Source organism: Oncorhynchus mykiss, chromosome 13 (genome assembly GCF_057628025.1).
Source record: "Oncorhynchus mykiss isolate SJ-2025 chromosome 13, ASM5762802v1, whole genome shotgun sequence".
NCBI lineage: Eukaryota > Metazoa > Chordata > Actinopteri > Salmoniformes > Salmonidae > Oncorhynchus > Oncorhynchus mykiss.
The window spans coordinates 74,931,601-74,947,988 of record NC_143034.1 but is presented as its reverse complement, the minus strand read 5'-3'; the positions used below and the strand labels follow the sequence as shown (position 1 = coordinate 74,947,988).

The window sequence follows — 16,388 nt, the reverse complement described above, 5'->3', positions numbered from 1 at the left end:
CTACACTCTAACCACTAGTCTACCTGCCGCCCCTACACTCTAACCACTAGACTACCTGCCACCCCTACACTCTAACCACTAGTCTACCTGCCGCCCCTACACTCTAACCACTAGACTACCTGCCACCCCTACACTCTAACCACTAGTCTACCTGCCACCCCTACACTCTAATCACTAGTCTACCTGCCGCCCCTACACTCTAACCACTAGACTACCTGCCGCCCCTACACTCTAACCACTAGACTACCTGCCGCCCCTACACTCTAACCACTAGACTACCTGTAGCCCCTACACTCTAACCACTAGACTACCTGTAGCCCCTACACTCTAACCACTAGACTACCTGCCGCCCCTACACTCTAACCACTAGGCTACCTGCCGCCCCTACACTCTAACCACTAGGCTACCTGCCGGCCCTACACTCTAACCACTAGACTACCTGCCGCCCCTACACTCTAACCACTAGACTACCTGTAGCCCCTACACTCTAACCACTAGGCTACCTGCCGCCCCTACACTCTAACCACTAGACTACCTGTAGCCCCTACACTCTAACCACTAGTCTACCTGCCGCCCCTACACTCTAACCACTAGACTACCTGCCGTCCCTACACTCTAACCACTAGACTACCTGCCGCCCCTACACTCTAACCACTAGGCTACCTGCCGCCCCTACACTCTAACCACTAGGCTACCTGCTGCCCCTACACTCTAACCACTAGACTACCTGCCTCCCCTACACTCTAACCACTAGGCTACCTGCCGCCCCTACACTCTAACCACTAGACTACCTGCCTCCTCTACACTCTAACCACTAGTCTACCTGCTGCCCCTACACTCTAACCACTAGACTACCTGCCGCCCCTACACTCTAACCACTAGGCTACCTGCCGCCCCTACACTCTAACCACTAGGCTACCTGCCGCCCCTACACTCTAACCACTAGACTACCTGCCTCCCCTACACTCTAACCACTAGGCTACCTGCCGCCCCTACACTCTAACCACTAGACTACCTGCCTCCCCTACACTCTAACCACTAGGCTACCTGCCGCCCCTACACTCTAACCACTAGACTACCTGCCTCCTCTACACTCTAACCACTAGTCTACCTGCCGCCCCTACACTCTAACCACTAGACTACCTGCCGCCCCTACACTCTAACCACTAGACTACCTGCCGCCCCTACACTCTAACCACTAGACTACCTGCCGCCCCTACACTCTAACCACTAGACTACCTGCTGCCCCGGCCAAATATAGGCCAACAAACACATTTCACTTCAAGATCTAGAAGTAGAATAGAATTGTCCTTAGTAGTTGACAGCAGCATAAATAACAGTCACTACATTGAGGTTAGTCAAGTTAGATAAAGCCTCCCAGTTGTTGACGGCTGTGGACAGAGAGATGACAGCTATATAGAGATACCATGACCTACATGACACCTATGAATACACCACAGGCCTTTAGTGTCACAGCTGAATAGACCACAGGCCTTTAGTGTCACAGATGAATAGACCACAGGCCTTTAGTGTCACAGCTGAATAGACCACAGGCCTTTAGTGTCACAGATGAATAGACCACAGGCCTTTAGTGTCACAGCTGAATAACCCACAGGCCTTTCGTGTCACAGATGAATAGACCACAGGCCTTTAGTGTCACAGCTGAATAACCCACAGGCCTTTAGTGTCACAGATGAATAGACCACAGGCCTTTAGTGTCACAGCTGAATAGACCACAGGCCTTTAGTGTCACAGATGAATAACCCACAGGCCTTTAGTGTCACAGATGAATAGACCACAGGCCTTTAGTGTCACAGCTGAATAACCCACAGGCCTTTCGTGTCACAGATGAATAGACCACAGGCCTTTAGTGTCACAGCTGAATAACCCACAGGCCTTTCGTGTCACAGATGAATAGACCACAGGCCTTTAGTGTCACAGCTGAATAGACCACAGGCCTTTAGTGTCACAGATGAATAGACCACAGGCCTTTAGTGTCACAGCTGAATAGACCACAGGCCTTTCGTGTCACAGATGAATAGACCACAGGCCTTTAGTGTCACAGCTGAATAGACCACAGGCCTTTAGTGTCACAGATGAATAGACCACAGGCCTTTAGTGTCACAGCTGAATAGACCACAGGCCTTTAGTGTCACAGATGAATAGACCACAGGCCTTTAGTGTCACAGCTTAATAGACCACAGGCCTTAGCGCTGATGAAACCAGGTTAAAGAAGGATTTTTAAGCCTTGAGACAAATGAGACATGGATTGTTGAATGTGTTGCCATTCAGAGGGTGAATGGGCAAGACTAAAGATTTAAGTGACTTTGAACGGGGTGTGGTAGTAGGTATCAGGCGCAACGGTTTGTGTCAAGAACTGCAACGCTGCTGGGTTTTTCACGCTCAACAGTTTCCTGTGTATCAAGAATGGTCCACCACCCAAAGGACAACCAACTTGACACAACTGTGGGAAGCATTGGAGTCAACATGGGCCAGCATCCCTGTGGAACACTTTCAACACCTTGTAGAGTCAACATGGGCCAGCATCCCTGTGGAACGCTGTCAACACCTTGTAGAGTCAACATGGGCCAGCATCCCTGTGGAACGCTTTCATCACCTTGTAGAGTCAACATGGGCCAGCATCCCTGTGGAACGCTGTCAACACCTTGTAGAGTCAACATGGGCCAGCATCCCTGTGGAACGCTTTCATCACCTTGTAGAGTCCGTGGCCTGACGAATTGAGGCTGTTCTGAGGGCGAAAGGGGGGTGTTCTTAATGTTTTGTAAACTCAGTGTAGCTGCCTGTTTCAAATTGTTTTAGGATGCAATTTTTTTTGTTGATTTTTGTGTCTTATCACTTTTTTGTTGTGAATAAGAGCGTTGTCTCATGTCCCCATCTACACAAGGCTACTAGGCTACTAGGCTACTAGGCTACTAGGCTACTTCTGCCTTCTTGCTATGCGATACTTCACCCACTACAAAACAGTGTGTACGCACGGTCCAAAGTTTAAAGGAGGATAAGCACTTTTTTATAAATGCCAACTTTTGCGTGAAAACTGGCGCACTGGTGTTTTGGGAAATAAGCATATACACCGTTTTATAAAGGAGGACCCCTGGTGTTTTGGGAAATAAGAGTACACACCGTTTTAGAAATGAGGACCCCCTGGTGTTTTCATATCAGCAGTACGACAGAGCTGTAAGTTGTTATTCACGGCCTCAAACCAGTTCTTCTGTCTTTCTGTTAGCTGCCCGCCCCCCCCCCCCCCCACCCCTCCTCTAACTCCCATTATCTCTCTTTGTCTGATTATCCTCAATCGCTCTCTTATAAATACTTTCTGGTTTAAATCATCGTTCAATAATATAACTAACTGTAATACCTCAACGAATACGCATTTTTAACTGATCTCAGAATACGTTGTATGAACTCATACTCCCCAGTAACAACGGTATCATATGTACTGGGGTCGTTATCATAGTTCCCAGTAACAACAGTATCATATGTACTGGGGTCGTTATCATACTCCCCAGTAACAACAGTATCATATGTACTGGGGTCGTTATTATACTCCCCAGTAACAACGGTATCATATGTACTGGGGTCGTTATCATAGTTCCCAGTAACAACAGTATCATATGTACTGGGGTCGTTATCATACTCCCCAGTAACAACAGTATCATATGTACTGGGGTCGTTATCATACTCCCCAGTAACAACGGTATCATATGTACTGGGGTCGTTATCATACTCCCCAGTAACAACAGTATCATATGTACTGGGGTCGTTATCATACTCCCCAGTAACAACGGTATCATATGTACTGGGGTCGTTATCATACTCCCCAGTAACAACGGTATCATATGTACTGGGGTCGTTATCATACTCCCCAGTAACAACGGTATCATATGTACTGGGGTCGTTGTTCTCAGTAACAACAGTATCATATGTACTGGGGTCGTAGTTTCCAGTAACAACGGCATCATGTGTACTGGGGTCGTTATCATACTCCCCAGTAACAACGGTATCATATGTACTGGGGTCGTTATCATACTCCCCAGTAACAACAGTATCATTTGTACTGGGGTCGTTATCGTAGTTCCCAGTAACAACGGTATCATATGTACTGGGGTCGTAGTTCCCAGTAACAACAGTATCATATGTACTGGGGTCGTAGTTTCCAGTAACAACGGTATCATATGTACTGGGGTCGTTATCATACTCCCCAGTAACAACGGTATCATATGTACTGGGGTCGTTATCATACTCCCCAGTAACAACGGTATCATATGTACTGGGGTCGTTATCATACTCCCCAGTAACAACAGTATCATATGTACTGGGGTCGTTATCATACTCCCCAGTAACAACGGTATCATATGTACTGGGGGTCGTAGTTCCCAGTAACAACAGTATCATATGTACTGGGGTCGTAGTTTCCAGTAACAACGGCATCATGTGTACTGGGGTCGTTATCATACTCCCCAGTAACAACGGTATCATATGTACTGGGGTCGTTATCCTACTCCCCAGTAACAACGGTATCATATGTACTGGGGTCGTTATTGTAGTCCCCAGTAACAACGGTATCATATGTACTGGGGTCGTAGTTCCCAGTAACAACGCTATGATATGTACTGAGGTCGTTATCGTAGTTCCCAGTAACAACAGGATCATATGTACTGGGGTCGTTATCGTAGTTCCCAGTAACAACGGTATCATATGTACTGGGGTCGTAGTTCCCAGTAACAACGGGATCGTATGTACTGGGGTTGTAGTTCCCAGTAACAACGGGATCGTATGTACTGGGGTCGTTATCGTAGTTCCCAGTAACAACAGCATCGTATGTACTGGGGTCGTAGTTCCCAGTAACAACGGGATCGTATGTACTGGGGTTGTAGTTCCCAGTAACAACGGGATCGTATGTACTGGGGTTGTAGTTCCCAGTAACAACGGGATCGTATGTACTGGGTTCGTTATCGTAGTTCCCAGTAACAACGGGATCGTATGTACTGGGTTCGTTATCGTAGTTCCCAGTAACAACGGTATCATATGTACTGGGGTCGTTATCGTAGTTCCCAGTAACAACGGTATCATATGTACTGGGGTCGTTATCGTAGTTCCCAGTAACAACGGTATCATATGTACTGGGGTCGTTATCGTAGTTCCCAGTAACAACGGGATCGTATGTACTGGGTTCGTTATCGTAGTTCCCAGTAACAACGGTATCATATGTACTGGGGTCGTAGTTCCCAGTAACAACGGTATCATATGTACTGGGGTCGTTATCGTAGTTCCCAGTAACAACGGGATCGTATGTACTGGGTTCGTTATCGTAGTTCCCAGTAACAACGGTATCGTATGTACTGGGGTCGTTATCGTAGTTCCCAGTAACAACAGGATCATATGTACTGGGGTCGTAGTTCCCAGTAACAACGGTATCATATGTACTGGGGTCGTTATCGTAGTTCCCAGTAACAACAGGATCATATGTACTGGGGTCGTAGTTCCCAGTAACAACAGGATCATATGTACTGGGGTCGTTGTCGCAAGCCTCTGCTGCTCCTCATCTACACCTCAACGTGTCGACTACAAGCCTCTATCTCTGCCTCTCCTCATCTACACCTCAACGTGTCGACTACAAGCCTCTATCTCTGCCTCTCCTCATCTACACCTCAACGTGTCGACTACAAGCCTCTATCTCTGCCTCTCCTCATCTACACCTCAACGTGTCGACTACAAGCCTCTATCTCTGCTCCTCATCCACACCTCAACGTGTCGACTACAAGCCTCTATCTCTGCCTCTCCTCATCTACACCTCAACGTGTCGACTTCAAGCCTCTATCTCTGCCTCTCCTCATCTACACCTCAACGTGTCGACTACAAGCCTCTATCTCTGCCTCTCCTCATCTACACCTCAACGTGTCGACTACAAGCCTCTATCTCTGCCTCTCCTCATCTACACCTCAACGTGTCGACTACAAGCCTCTATCTCTGCCTGCTCCTCATCTACACCTCAACGTGTCGACTACAAGCCTCTATCTCTGCCTCTCCTCATCTACACCTCAACGTGTCGACTACAAGCCTCTATCTCTGCCTGCTCCTCATCTACACCTCAACGTGTCGACTACAAGCCTCTATCTCTGCCTCTCCTCATCTACACCTCAACGTGTCGACTACAAGCCTCTATCTCTGCCTGCTCCTCATCCACACCTCAACGTGTCGACTACAAGCCTCTATCTCTGCCTCTCCTCATCTACACCTCAACGTGTCGACTACAAGCCTCTATCTCTGCCTGCTCCTCATCCACACCTCAACGTGTCGACTACAAGCCTCTATCTCTGCCTCTCCTCATCTACACCTCAACGTGTCGACTACAAGCCTCTATCTCTGCCTGCTCCTCATCCACACCTCAACGTGTCGACTACAAGCCTCTATCTCTGCCTTTCCTCATCCACACCTCAATGTGTCGACTACAAGCCTCTATCTCTGCCTGCTCCTCATCCACACCTCAACGTAGACCACAAACATCTGTCTCTGCCTGCTCCTCATCCACACCTCAACGTAGACCACAAACATCTGTCTCTGCCTGCTCCTCATCCTCAGCATGATGAAACCATCTCCCTCTGGCTGTTAAGCCATACGACGTGTCTAACTGGTTTGGAGCACTGTCCGGGCACAATGCATTTCACAGACAGGCAGGCAGACGCTCCTTAAGGTGACTGAAGGTGTTGTGTTCATGTTACTGTGGATGAGTGGGTTGTTTCTTGCCATGCTGAGGAGAGGGTGATGAGAGGAGGAAGTGATGAGTGGAGGGTCTTGCCATGCTGAGGAGAGGGTGATGAGAGGAGGAAGTGATGAGTGGAGGGCCTTGCCATGCTGAGGAGAGGGTGATGAGAGGAGGAAGTGATGAGTGCAGGGTCTTGCCATGCTGAGGAGGAAGTGATGAGTGGAGGGTCTTGCCATGCTGAGGAGAGGGTGATGAGAGGAGGAAGTGATGAGTGGAGGGTCTTGCCATGCTGAGGAGAGGGTGATGAGAGGAGGAAGTGATGAGTGGAGGGTCTTGCCATGCTGAGGAGAGGGTGATGAGAGGAGGAAGTGATGAGTGGAGGGCCTTGCCATGCTGAGGAGAGGGTGATGAGAGGAGGAAGTGATGAGTGCAGGGTCTTGCCATGCTGAGGAGAGGGTGATGAGAGGAGGAAGTGATGAGTGGAGGGCCTTGCCATGCTGAGGAGAGGGTGATGAGAGGAGGAAGTGATGAGTGGAGGGTCTTGCCATGCTGAGGAGAGGGTGATGAGAGGAGGAAGTGATGAGTGGAGGGTCTTGCCATGCTGAGGAGAGGGTGATGAGAGGAGGAAGTGATGAGTGGAGGGCCTTGCTTGTCAGTCAGGTGTCTCTCTCTGTGTGTGTGTGTGTGTGTGTGTGTGTGTGTGTGTGTGTGTGTGTGTGTGTTGCAGGTTCAGGTCTCAGGTGTACCTCTTAGCTGCGCATGACTCCACACCTGTCCTGCCTGTGTCTGCAGAGAAGTTGAAGTTCATTTACGCGCCCTGCTCCTGCCTCCCTCCCTCCCTCCCTCACTCCCTCCATGGACATGTCTGGGCCTGTGGGACCCTGTGTCTCTGCAGTGTCAGTTTTACCCTCCCCCTCCCCCCCACACACACACACCAGCCTCCCGCTCCCTGCAGCCAGCCTTGCCAAGTTTCGCCTGGCGTGGTTGGTTTCGGTGGCTGTTTGGTACCGGGGCTCAGGCAAGCTCAGTCCTGCTCCAGATTCGTAAAAGCCTCTTGACATTTTTAATCTATTTTAGTGTGGCATTTACACACACACATACATACACACACACACACACAGGGGGGTACACACACACACACACGCACAGGGGGGTACACACACACACACACACACACACACAGGGGTGTACACACACACACACACACACACACATGCACAGGGGGGTACACACACACACACACACACACACACAGGGGGGTACGCACACACACACACACACACACACACATGCACAGGGGGGTACACACACACACACACACAGGGGGGTACACACACACATGCACAGGGGGGTATCTCTGTCCCTGGACACAGACATTGTGCTTGGTCACTATTAAACACTGGAACTCACACAGGAAATAAGGTGCAGGATGTCCCCAGGGGAACTCTCCTCCTCAGATGAGACTCTCTCGTTCTTTCTTTCCGTCCTCCAGTCCACATGGACTGTTGCCTCACTGAAACCACAGTGGTTAGTCAGGGTTAGGGTCCAGGGACAGAGAGAACAGTTAGTCAGGTTAGTGTCCAGGGACAGAGAACAGAGTTAGTCAGGTTAGGGTTGGTGTCCAGGGACAGAGAGAACAGTTAGTCAGGTTAGGGTCCAGGGACAGAGAGAACATAGTTAGTCAGGGTTAGGGTCCAGGGACAGAGAGAACAGAGTTAGTCAGGTTAGTGTTAGTGTCCAGGGACAGAGAGAACAGAGTTAGTCAGGTTAGGGTCCAGGGACAGAGAGAACAGAGTTAGTCAGGTTAGTGTTAGTGTCCAGGGACAGAGAGAACAGAGTTAGTCAGGTTAGGGTCCAGGGACAGAGAGAACAGAGTTAGTCAGGTTAGTGTTAGTGTCCAGGGACAGAGAGAACAGAGTTAGTCAGGTTAGGGTCCAGGGACAGAGAGAACAGAGTTAGTCAGGGTTAGGGTCCAGGGACAGAGACCAGAGTTAGTCAGGTTAGGGTCCAGGGACAGAGAGAACAGAGTTAGTCAGGTTAGTGTTAGTGTCCAGGGACAGAGAACAGAGTTAGTCAGGTTAGTGTTAGTGTCCAGGGACAGAGAGAACAGAGTTAGTCAGGTTAGGGTCCAGGGACAGAGAACAGAGTTAGTCAGGTTAGTGTTAGTGTCCAGGGACAGAGAGAACAGAGTTAGTCAGGTTAGGGTCCAGGGACAGAGAACAGAGTTAGTCAGGTTAGTGTTAGTGTCCAGGGACAGAGAGAACAGAGTTAGTCAGGTTAGGGTCCAGGGACAGAGAGAACAGAGTTAGTCAGGGTTAGGGTCCAGGGACAGAGACCAGAGTTAGTCAGGTTAGGGTCCAGGGACAGAGAGAACAGAGTTAGTCAGGTTAGGGTCCAGGGACAGAGACCAGAGTTAGTCAGGTTAGGGTCCAGGGACAGAGAGAACAGAGTTAGTCAGGTTAGGGTTAGGGTCCAGGGACAGAGACCAGAGTTAGTCAGGTTTAGGGTCCAGGGACAGAGAGAACAGTTAGTCAGGTTAGGGTCCAGGGACAGAGAGAACAGAGTTAGTCAGGTTAGTGTCCAGGGACAGAGAGAACAGAGTTAGTCAGGTTAGTGTCCCCGGAGTCGGCGACTGCAGGAGGGGCCCCCGGAGTCGGCGACTGCAGGAGGGGCCCCCGGAGTCGGCGACTGCAGGAGGGGGCCCCGGAGTCATATCTAATCATACATTCCTTCAGGTTGTTGTTTTTGGCACAATGTCAACTTGTTGAATTTTGGTTCTCAGCCCAGATTAGTTTGTTTTTCTTCAGTAGGTCGACCAAGAAACTGGCTAACACTTTACTTGAGTGGTAGTTTATTAGTTCATACTTTTATCAACAACCACAAGGTCAAACTTGATCTGTTTTGTTCAAGGGTTCATGTCTGATCATAGCACTGACTTCACTGTGGGCCAACACCCAATACAAAGGCATAAAGGTAATAAACACATTCACCTGCCTGCCTGTGTGTCAGTGTGTTTACCTGTCCATCTATTTGTGTCTCTCTGTCTCTGTCTCTCTCTCTCTCTATGCTCTCTCTTTTTCTCTCTCTGTCTCTCTCTCCTTTTCTCTCTCTATTCTCTCTCTCTCTCTCTCTATTCTCTCTCTCTCTCTCTCTCTCTCTCTCTTCTCTCTCTCTCTCTCTCTCTTTTTTCAGTGCTCTGGTGATCACTGCTGTGTTCGACCGAAACATCAACTGTCGTAGAGCTGCATCAGTGAGTGACCACTCTCTGTCTCTCTCTCTCTGTCTCTGTCTCTCTCTGTCTCTCTCTCTCTGTCTCTGTCTCTCTCTCTCTGTCTCTCTCTCTCTCTGTCTCTCTCTCTCTGTCTCTGTCTCTCTCTGTCTCTCTCTCTCTCTGTCTCTCTCTCTCTGTCTCTGTCTCTCTCTGTCTCTCTCTCTCTCTCTGTCTCTCTCTGTTTCAGTCTCTCTCTCGTACACATATCAAACCATGTATCAAGGTTGAGAAATTCCCTTTTTAATTCAATAAATCCAGGGAATTAATTTAAATTAAATTTACATGTTAAAAAATCATCATAGAAAATAATGGTTTATGTAATTTTAATTAACTTTCTGGATTGAACCTGTCATTTATATCAGATCTCACTACTGACTATTATCTAACTACTGTCTCTTAGACCCTGTCATTTATATCAGATCTCACTACTATTATCTAACTACTGTCTCTTAGACCCTGTCATTTATATCAGATCTCACTACTATTATCTAACTACTGTCTCTTAGACCCTGTCATTTATATCAGATCTGACTACTGACTATTATCTAACTACTGTCTCTTAGACCCTGTCATTTATATCAGATCTCACTACTATTATCTAACTACTGTCTCTTAGACCCTGTCATTTATATCAGATCTCACTACTATTATCTAACTACTGTCTCTTAGACCCTGTCATTTATATCAGATCTCACTACTATTATCTAACTACTGTCTCTTAGACCCTGTCATTTATATCAGATCTCACTACTGACTATTATCTAACTACTGTCTCTTAGACCCTGTCATTTATATCAGATCTGACTACTGACTATTATCTAACTACTGTCTCTTAGACCCTGTCATTTATATCAGATCTCACTACTATTATCTAACTACTGTCTCTTAGACCCTGTCATTTCTATCAGATCTGACTACTGACTATTATCTACTACTGTCTCTTAGACCCTGTCATTTATATCAGATCTCACTACTGACTATTATCTAACTACTGTCTCTTAGACCCTGTCATTTATATCAGATCTCACTACTATTATCTAACTACTGTCTCTTAGACCCTGTCATTTATATCAGATCTCACTACTATTATCTAACTACTGTCTCTTAGACCCTGTCATTTATATCAGATCTCACTACTGACTATTATCTAACTACTGTCTCTTAGACCCTGTCATTTATATCAGATCTGACTACTGACTATTATCTAACTACTGTCTCTTAGACCCTGTCATTTATATCAGATCTCACTACTGACTATAATCTAACTACTGTCTCTTAGACCCTGACCCTGTCATTTATATCAGATCTGACTACTGACTATTATCTAACTACTGTCTCTTAGACCCTGTCATTTATATCAGATCTCACTACAATTATTTAACTTCTAAACTGTGTATTCTTCTCTTCCTCTCCCAGGCTGCCTTCCAGGAGAATGTGGGAAGACAGGTTTGTGAACCCAGTTACCAAAACCATAGGTTATTAGTTATTACATGACTAATGCTATGATACACAGTACATTAGGGTTGTAATGATCACCTACCATCCAGGTGTTACTGTAACCTGTCCTGGCTGTCACTAAAGTCCTTTACACAGATCAACAACTGTCTGTAATGATCACCTACCATCCAGGTGTTACTGTAACCTGTCCTGGCTGTCACTAAAGTCCTTTAAACAGATCAACAACTGTCTGTAATGATCACCTACCATCCAGGTGTTACTGTAACCTGTCCTGACTGTCACTAAAGTCCTTTAAACAGATCAACAACTGTCTGTAATGATCACCTACCATCCAGGTGTTACTGACTGTCACTAAAGTCCTTTAAACAGTTCAACAACTGTCTGTAATGATCACCTACCATCCAGGTGTTACTGTAACCTGTCCTGGCTGTCACTAAAGTCCTTTAAACAGATCAACAACTGTCTGTAATGATCACCTACCATCCAGGTGTTACTGTAACCTGTCCTGGCTGTCACTAAAGTCCTTTAAACAGATCAACAACTGTCTGTAATGATCACCTACCATCCAGGTGTTACTGTAACCTGTCCTGACTGTCACTAAAGTCCTTTAAACAGATCAACAACTGTCTGTAATGATCACCTACCATCCAGGTGTTACTGACTGTCACTAAAGTCCTTTAAACAGTTCAACAACTGTCTGTAATGATCACCTACCATCCAGGTGTTACTGTAACCTGTCCTGGCTGTCACTAAAGTCCTTTAAACAGATCAACAACTGTCTGTAATGATCACCTACCATCCAGGTGTTACTGTAACCTGTCCTGGCTGTCACTAAAGTCCTTTAAACAGATCAACAACTGTCTGTAATGATCACCTACCATCCAGGTGTTACTGACTGTCACTAAAGTCCTTTAAACAGTTCAACAACTGGCAGAAAATTAAACTCTTTGCTGATCAAGAAATGCCAACACTGACTTGGCCACAGGCAGATTCTATTGCTTTGTGTGCAGCCAGCACTTGCCAAGCTTGGCATCAGATCTAGGGACTAGTTATCGAAATGTAATTACCATTGAGATTTCATATTATTTCAAATGTTCATATTATTCAACTGTGACTCATTTTTTAAATTGTTTTATTTAACCTTTATTTAACCAGGAAGGGCTCATTGAGATTAAAATCTCTTTTACAAGAGCGCCATGGCCACAAAAAAAATTACAGACAGACAACATGAAAAACTACAAGTAATCTAGTAAAAACCATTGAATTCGCAAGAGTATAAAACAGCTAATTAAAAACACCAGTATCTCTACCTGCACATGTTCATCTGCTCATTTATCACTCCATCCATCACTTAATCTGATAAATTGTAATTATTCACTACTATGGCCTATTTATTGCCCTACCTCCTCATGCCTTTTGCACAAAATGTATATAGATGATTTTTTTCCTACTATGTTATTTGACTTGTTAATTGTTTACTCCATGTGTAACTCTGTGTTGTTGTCTGTTTACACTGCTATGCTTCATATTGGACAGGACGCAGTTGTAAATGAGAACTTGTTCTCAACTAGCCTACCTGGTTAAATAAAGGTGTTCTCAACTAGCCTACCTGGTTAAATAAAGGTGTTCTCAACTGGCCTACCTGGTTAAATAAAGGTGTTCTCAACTAGCCTACCTGGTTAAATAAAGGTGTTCTGAACTAGCCTACCTGGTTAAATAAAGGTGTTCTGAACTAGCCTACCTGGTTAAATAAAGGTGTTATCAACTGGCCTACCTGGTTAAATAAAGGTGTTCTCAACTAGCCTACCTGGTTAAATAAAGGTGTTCTCAACTAGCCTACCTGGTTAAATAAAGGTGTTCTGAACTAGCCTACCTGGTTAAATAAAGGTGTTCTGAACTAGCCTACCTGGTTAAATAAAGGTGTTCTCAACTGGCCTACCTGGTTAAATAAAGGTGTTCTCAACTAGCCTACCTGGTTAAATAAAGGTGTTCTGAACTAGCCTACCTGGTTAAATAAAGGTGTTCTGAACTAGCCTACCTGGTTAAATAAAGGTGTTATCAACTGGCCTACCTGGTTAAATAAAGGTGGAATAATTAAATTAAAAAAACATTGACAGGTCAGGGAATCAGCCTCGTTGGTTTACACAGAGGTGTTTTGGTAACCTTTCCCTGAGACCTGGAGATTTGTGTTAGCTCCCTGGTCTAATGCATAGGCTTTAGCTCAGCGGGCTAACAGGAGACCTGTGTTGGAACCCAGTCGGTCACACTGAAACCACTGTTCTCTTGGTACATAAAGTAAAACCAAGGACGTGATCCCTTGCCCCTCTGTCTCCAGGGCACGTTCCCCTACGGTATCGACATCGTAGTAGCAGCTGACTACTTTGCTGTTGGGAACCTGAACAACTGTTACCTGTCCATCAGGTGAGTTAAAGATACTCTCCGGAGGTTTGACCTCTAGGGGAGCTCTTGAGCCAATAATGGACCTCCTTAATAACGAGACACAGTATATTAACCAGGATGAATTACCTGACGTTTGAAAAGAGTCACTACCCGGGGAATGTGGGAGCAATTTCATAATTGTCGACAGACAATTTGTTTGTTTGAAATATTGGGATCTTTTTGTTGTCTGTAAAATGTATTATGCGAGAAATAGTGGTGGAGACGCCTTTATGAGCAAATGTACAGTACCATTCAAACATTTGGACACACCCACTCATTCCACGGTGTGCCAAGAGTGTGCAAAGCTGTCATTAAGGCAAAGGGTGGCTACTTTGTTAAATAAATCAACATATATTGTATATGAGATTCTTCACTTTTTTTTGGTTACTACATGGTTCCATATTTTATATAATAGTTTTAATGTCTTCTCTATTAATCTACAATATGTTATATATTACGTGGCTCTGAGACCACCATCCGCGGGGGGGGGGGGGGGGGGGGGGTACACAGCCCGAACGCGCACCTCCCCACAATTCCCAACCAACCCCTCTGCGTTACACGTCCTCTATTCATTTTGAATGTGTTGACAGTTGGAGAAATTGCCTGAGGCTGCACGACAGAATTTGAAAAATGTCAAAGGTCAACGGACCAATACTGTAGAACACTGCTGTGGTTACGTGTACACATTTAGGCCGTCTTCACAGAGGGTTGTGTCTTTTAGAAACCATTTCCCTGTGTGTGAGGGGAGTGTACCTGGTGGTAGGAGTCTACCTGGTGGTAGGAGTCTACCTGGTGGTGGTAGGAGTCTACCTGGTGGTGGTAGGAGTCTACCTGGTGGTGGTAGGAGTCTACCTGGTGGTAGGAGTCTACCTGTACACATTTAGGCCGTCTTCACAGAGGGTTGTGTCTTTTAGAAACCATTTCCCTGTGTGTGAGGGGAGTGTACCTGGTGGTAGGAGTCTACCTGGTGGTAGTAGTCTACCTGGTGGTAGGAGTCTACCTGGTGGTAGTAGTCTACCTGGTGGTAGTAGTCTACCTGGTGGTAGGAGTCGACCTGGTGGTAGGAGTCGACCTGGTGGTAGTAGTCGACCTGGTGGTAGTAGTCGACCTGGTGGTAGTAGTCTACCTGGTGGTGGTAGGAGTCGACCTGGTGGTAGTAGTCTACCTGGTGGTAGGAGTCGACCTGGTGGTAGGAGTCGACCTGGTGGTAGTAGTCGACCTGGTGGTAGTAGTCGACCTGGTGGTAGTAGTCGACCTGGTGGTAGTAGTCGACCTGGTGGTAGGAGTCGACCTGGTGGTAGGAGTCGACCTGGTGGTAGTAGTCGACCTGGTGGTAGTAGTCTACCTGGTGGTAGTAGTCTACCTGGTGGTAGTAGTCTACCTGGTGGTAGTAGTCGACCTGGTGGTAGTAGTCTACCTGGTGGTGGTAGTAGTCTACCTGGTGGTGGTAGTAGTCTACCTGGTGGTGGTAGTAGTCTACCTGGTGGTAGTAGTCGACCTGGTGGTAGTAGTCGACCTGGTGGTAGTAGTCTACCTGGTGGTGGTAGGAGTCGACCTGGTGGTAGGAGTCGACCTGGTGGTAGGAGTCGACCTGGTGGTGGTAGGAGTCTACCTGGTGGTGGTAGTAGTCTACCTGGTGGTGGTAGTAGTCTACCTGGTGGTGGTAGTAGTCTACCTGGTGGTAGTAGTCGACCTGGTGGTAGTAGTCGACCTGGTGGTAGTAGTCTACCTGGTGGTGGTAGTAGTCTACCTGGTGGTGGTAGTAGTCGACCTGGTGGTAGTAGTCGACCTGGTGGTAGTAGTCAACCTGGTGGTAGTAGTCGACCTGGTGGTAGTAGTCTACCTGGTGGTAGTAGTCGACCTGGTGGTAGTAGTCGACCTGGTGGTAGTAGTCGACCTGGTGGTAGGAGTCGACCTGGTGGTAGTAGTCTACCTGGTGGTAGTAGTCGACCTGGTGGTAGTAGTCTACCTGGTGGTGGTAGTAGTCTACCTGGTGGTAGTAGTCTACCTGGTGGTAGTAGTCGACCTGGTGGTAGTAGTCGACCTGGTGGTAGTAGTCGACCTGGTGGTAGTTGTCGACCTGGTGGTAGTAGTCGACCTGGTGGTAGTAGTCTACCTGGTGGTGGTAGGAGTCGACCTGGTGGTAGGAGTCGACCTGGTGGTGGTAGGAGTCTACCTGGTGGTGGTAGTAGTCTACCTGGTGGTGGTAGTAGTCTACCTGGTGGTGGTAGTAGTCTACCTGGTGGTGGTAGGAGTCTACCTGGTGGTAGTAGTAGTAGTCTACCTGGTGGTAGGAGTCTACCTGGTGGTGGTAGTAGGAGTCTACCTGGTGGTGGTAGTAGGAGTCTACCTGGTGGTGGTAGTAGGAGTCTACCTGGTGGTGGTAGTAGGAGTCTACCTGGTGGTGGTAGGAGTCTACCTGGTGGTGGTAGGAGTCTACCTGGTGGTGATAGGAGTCTACCTGGTGGTGGTAGGAGTCTACCTGGTGGTGATAGG

The 16,388-nt window shown here is 47.1% G+C and overlaps 1 protein-coding gene across 8 annotated transcripts in view; it reads left to right on the top strand.

Moving 5' to 3' along the window:
- The window catches only part of tbcd (tubulin folding cofactor D), a 116,841-nt gene that overhangs the window by 51,575 nt on the left and 48,878 nt on the right, over positions 1 to 16,388 (top strand). For all 8 annotated transcript variants that reach the window (XR_016486104.1, XR_016486105.1, XM_090197590.1 and 5 more), the window contains exons 16-18: positions 9,917 to 9,974; positions 11,412 to 11,441; positions 13,789 to 13,874. Coding sequence is in view for 6 of the 8 variants with exons in the window: in XM_090197590.1 (XP_090053716.1) it covers positions 9,917 to 9,974; positions 11,412 to 11,441; positions 13,789 to 13,874 (174 nt within the window). In the remaining 2 variants the exon portion in view is untranslated. The remainder of the gene's footprint in view (positions 1 to 9,916; positions 9,975 to 11,411; positions 11,442 to 13,788; positions 13,875 to 16,388) is intronic.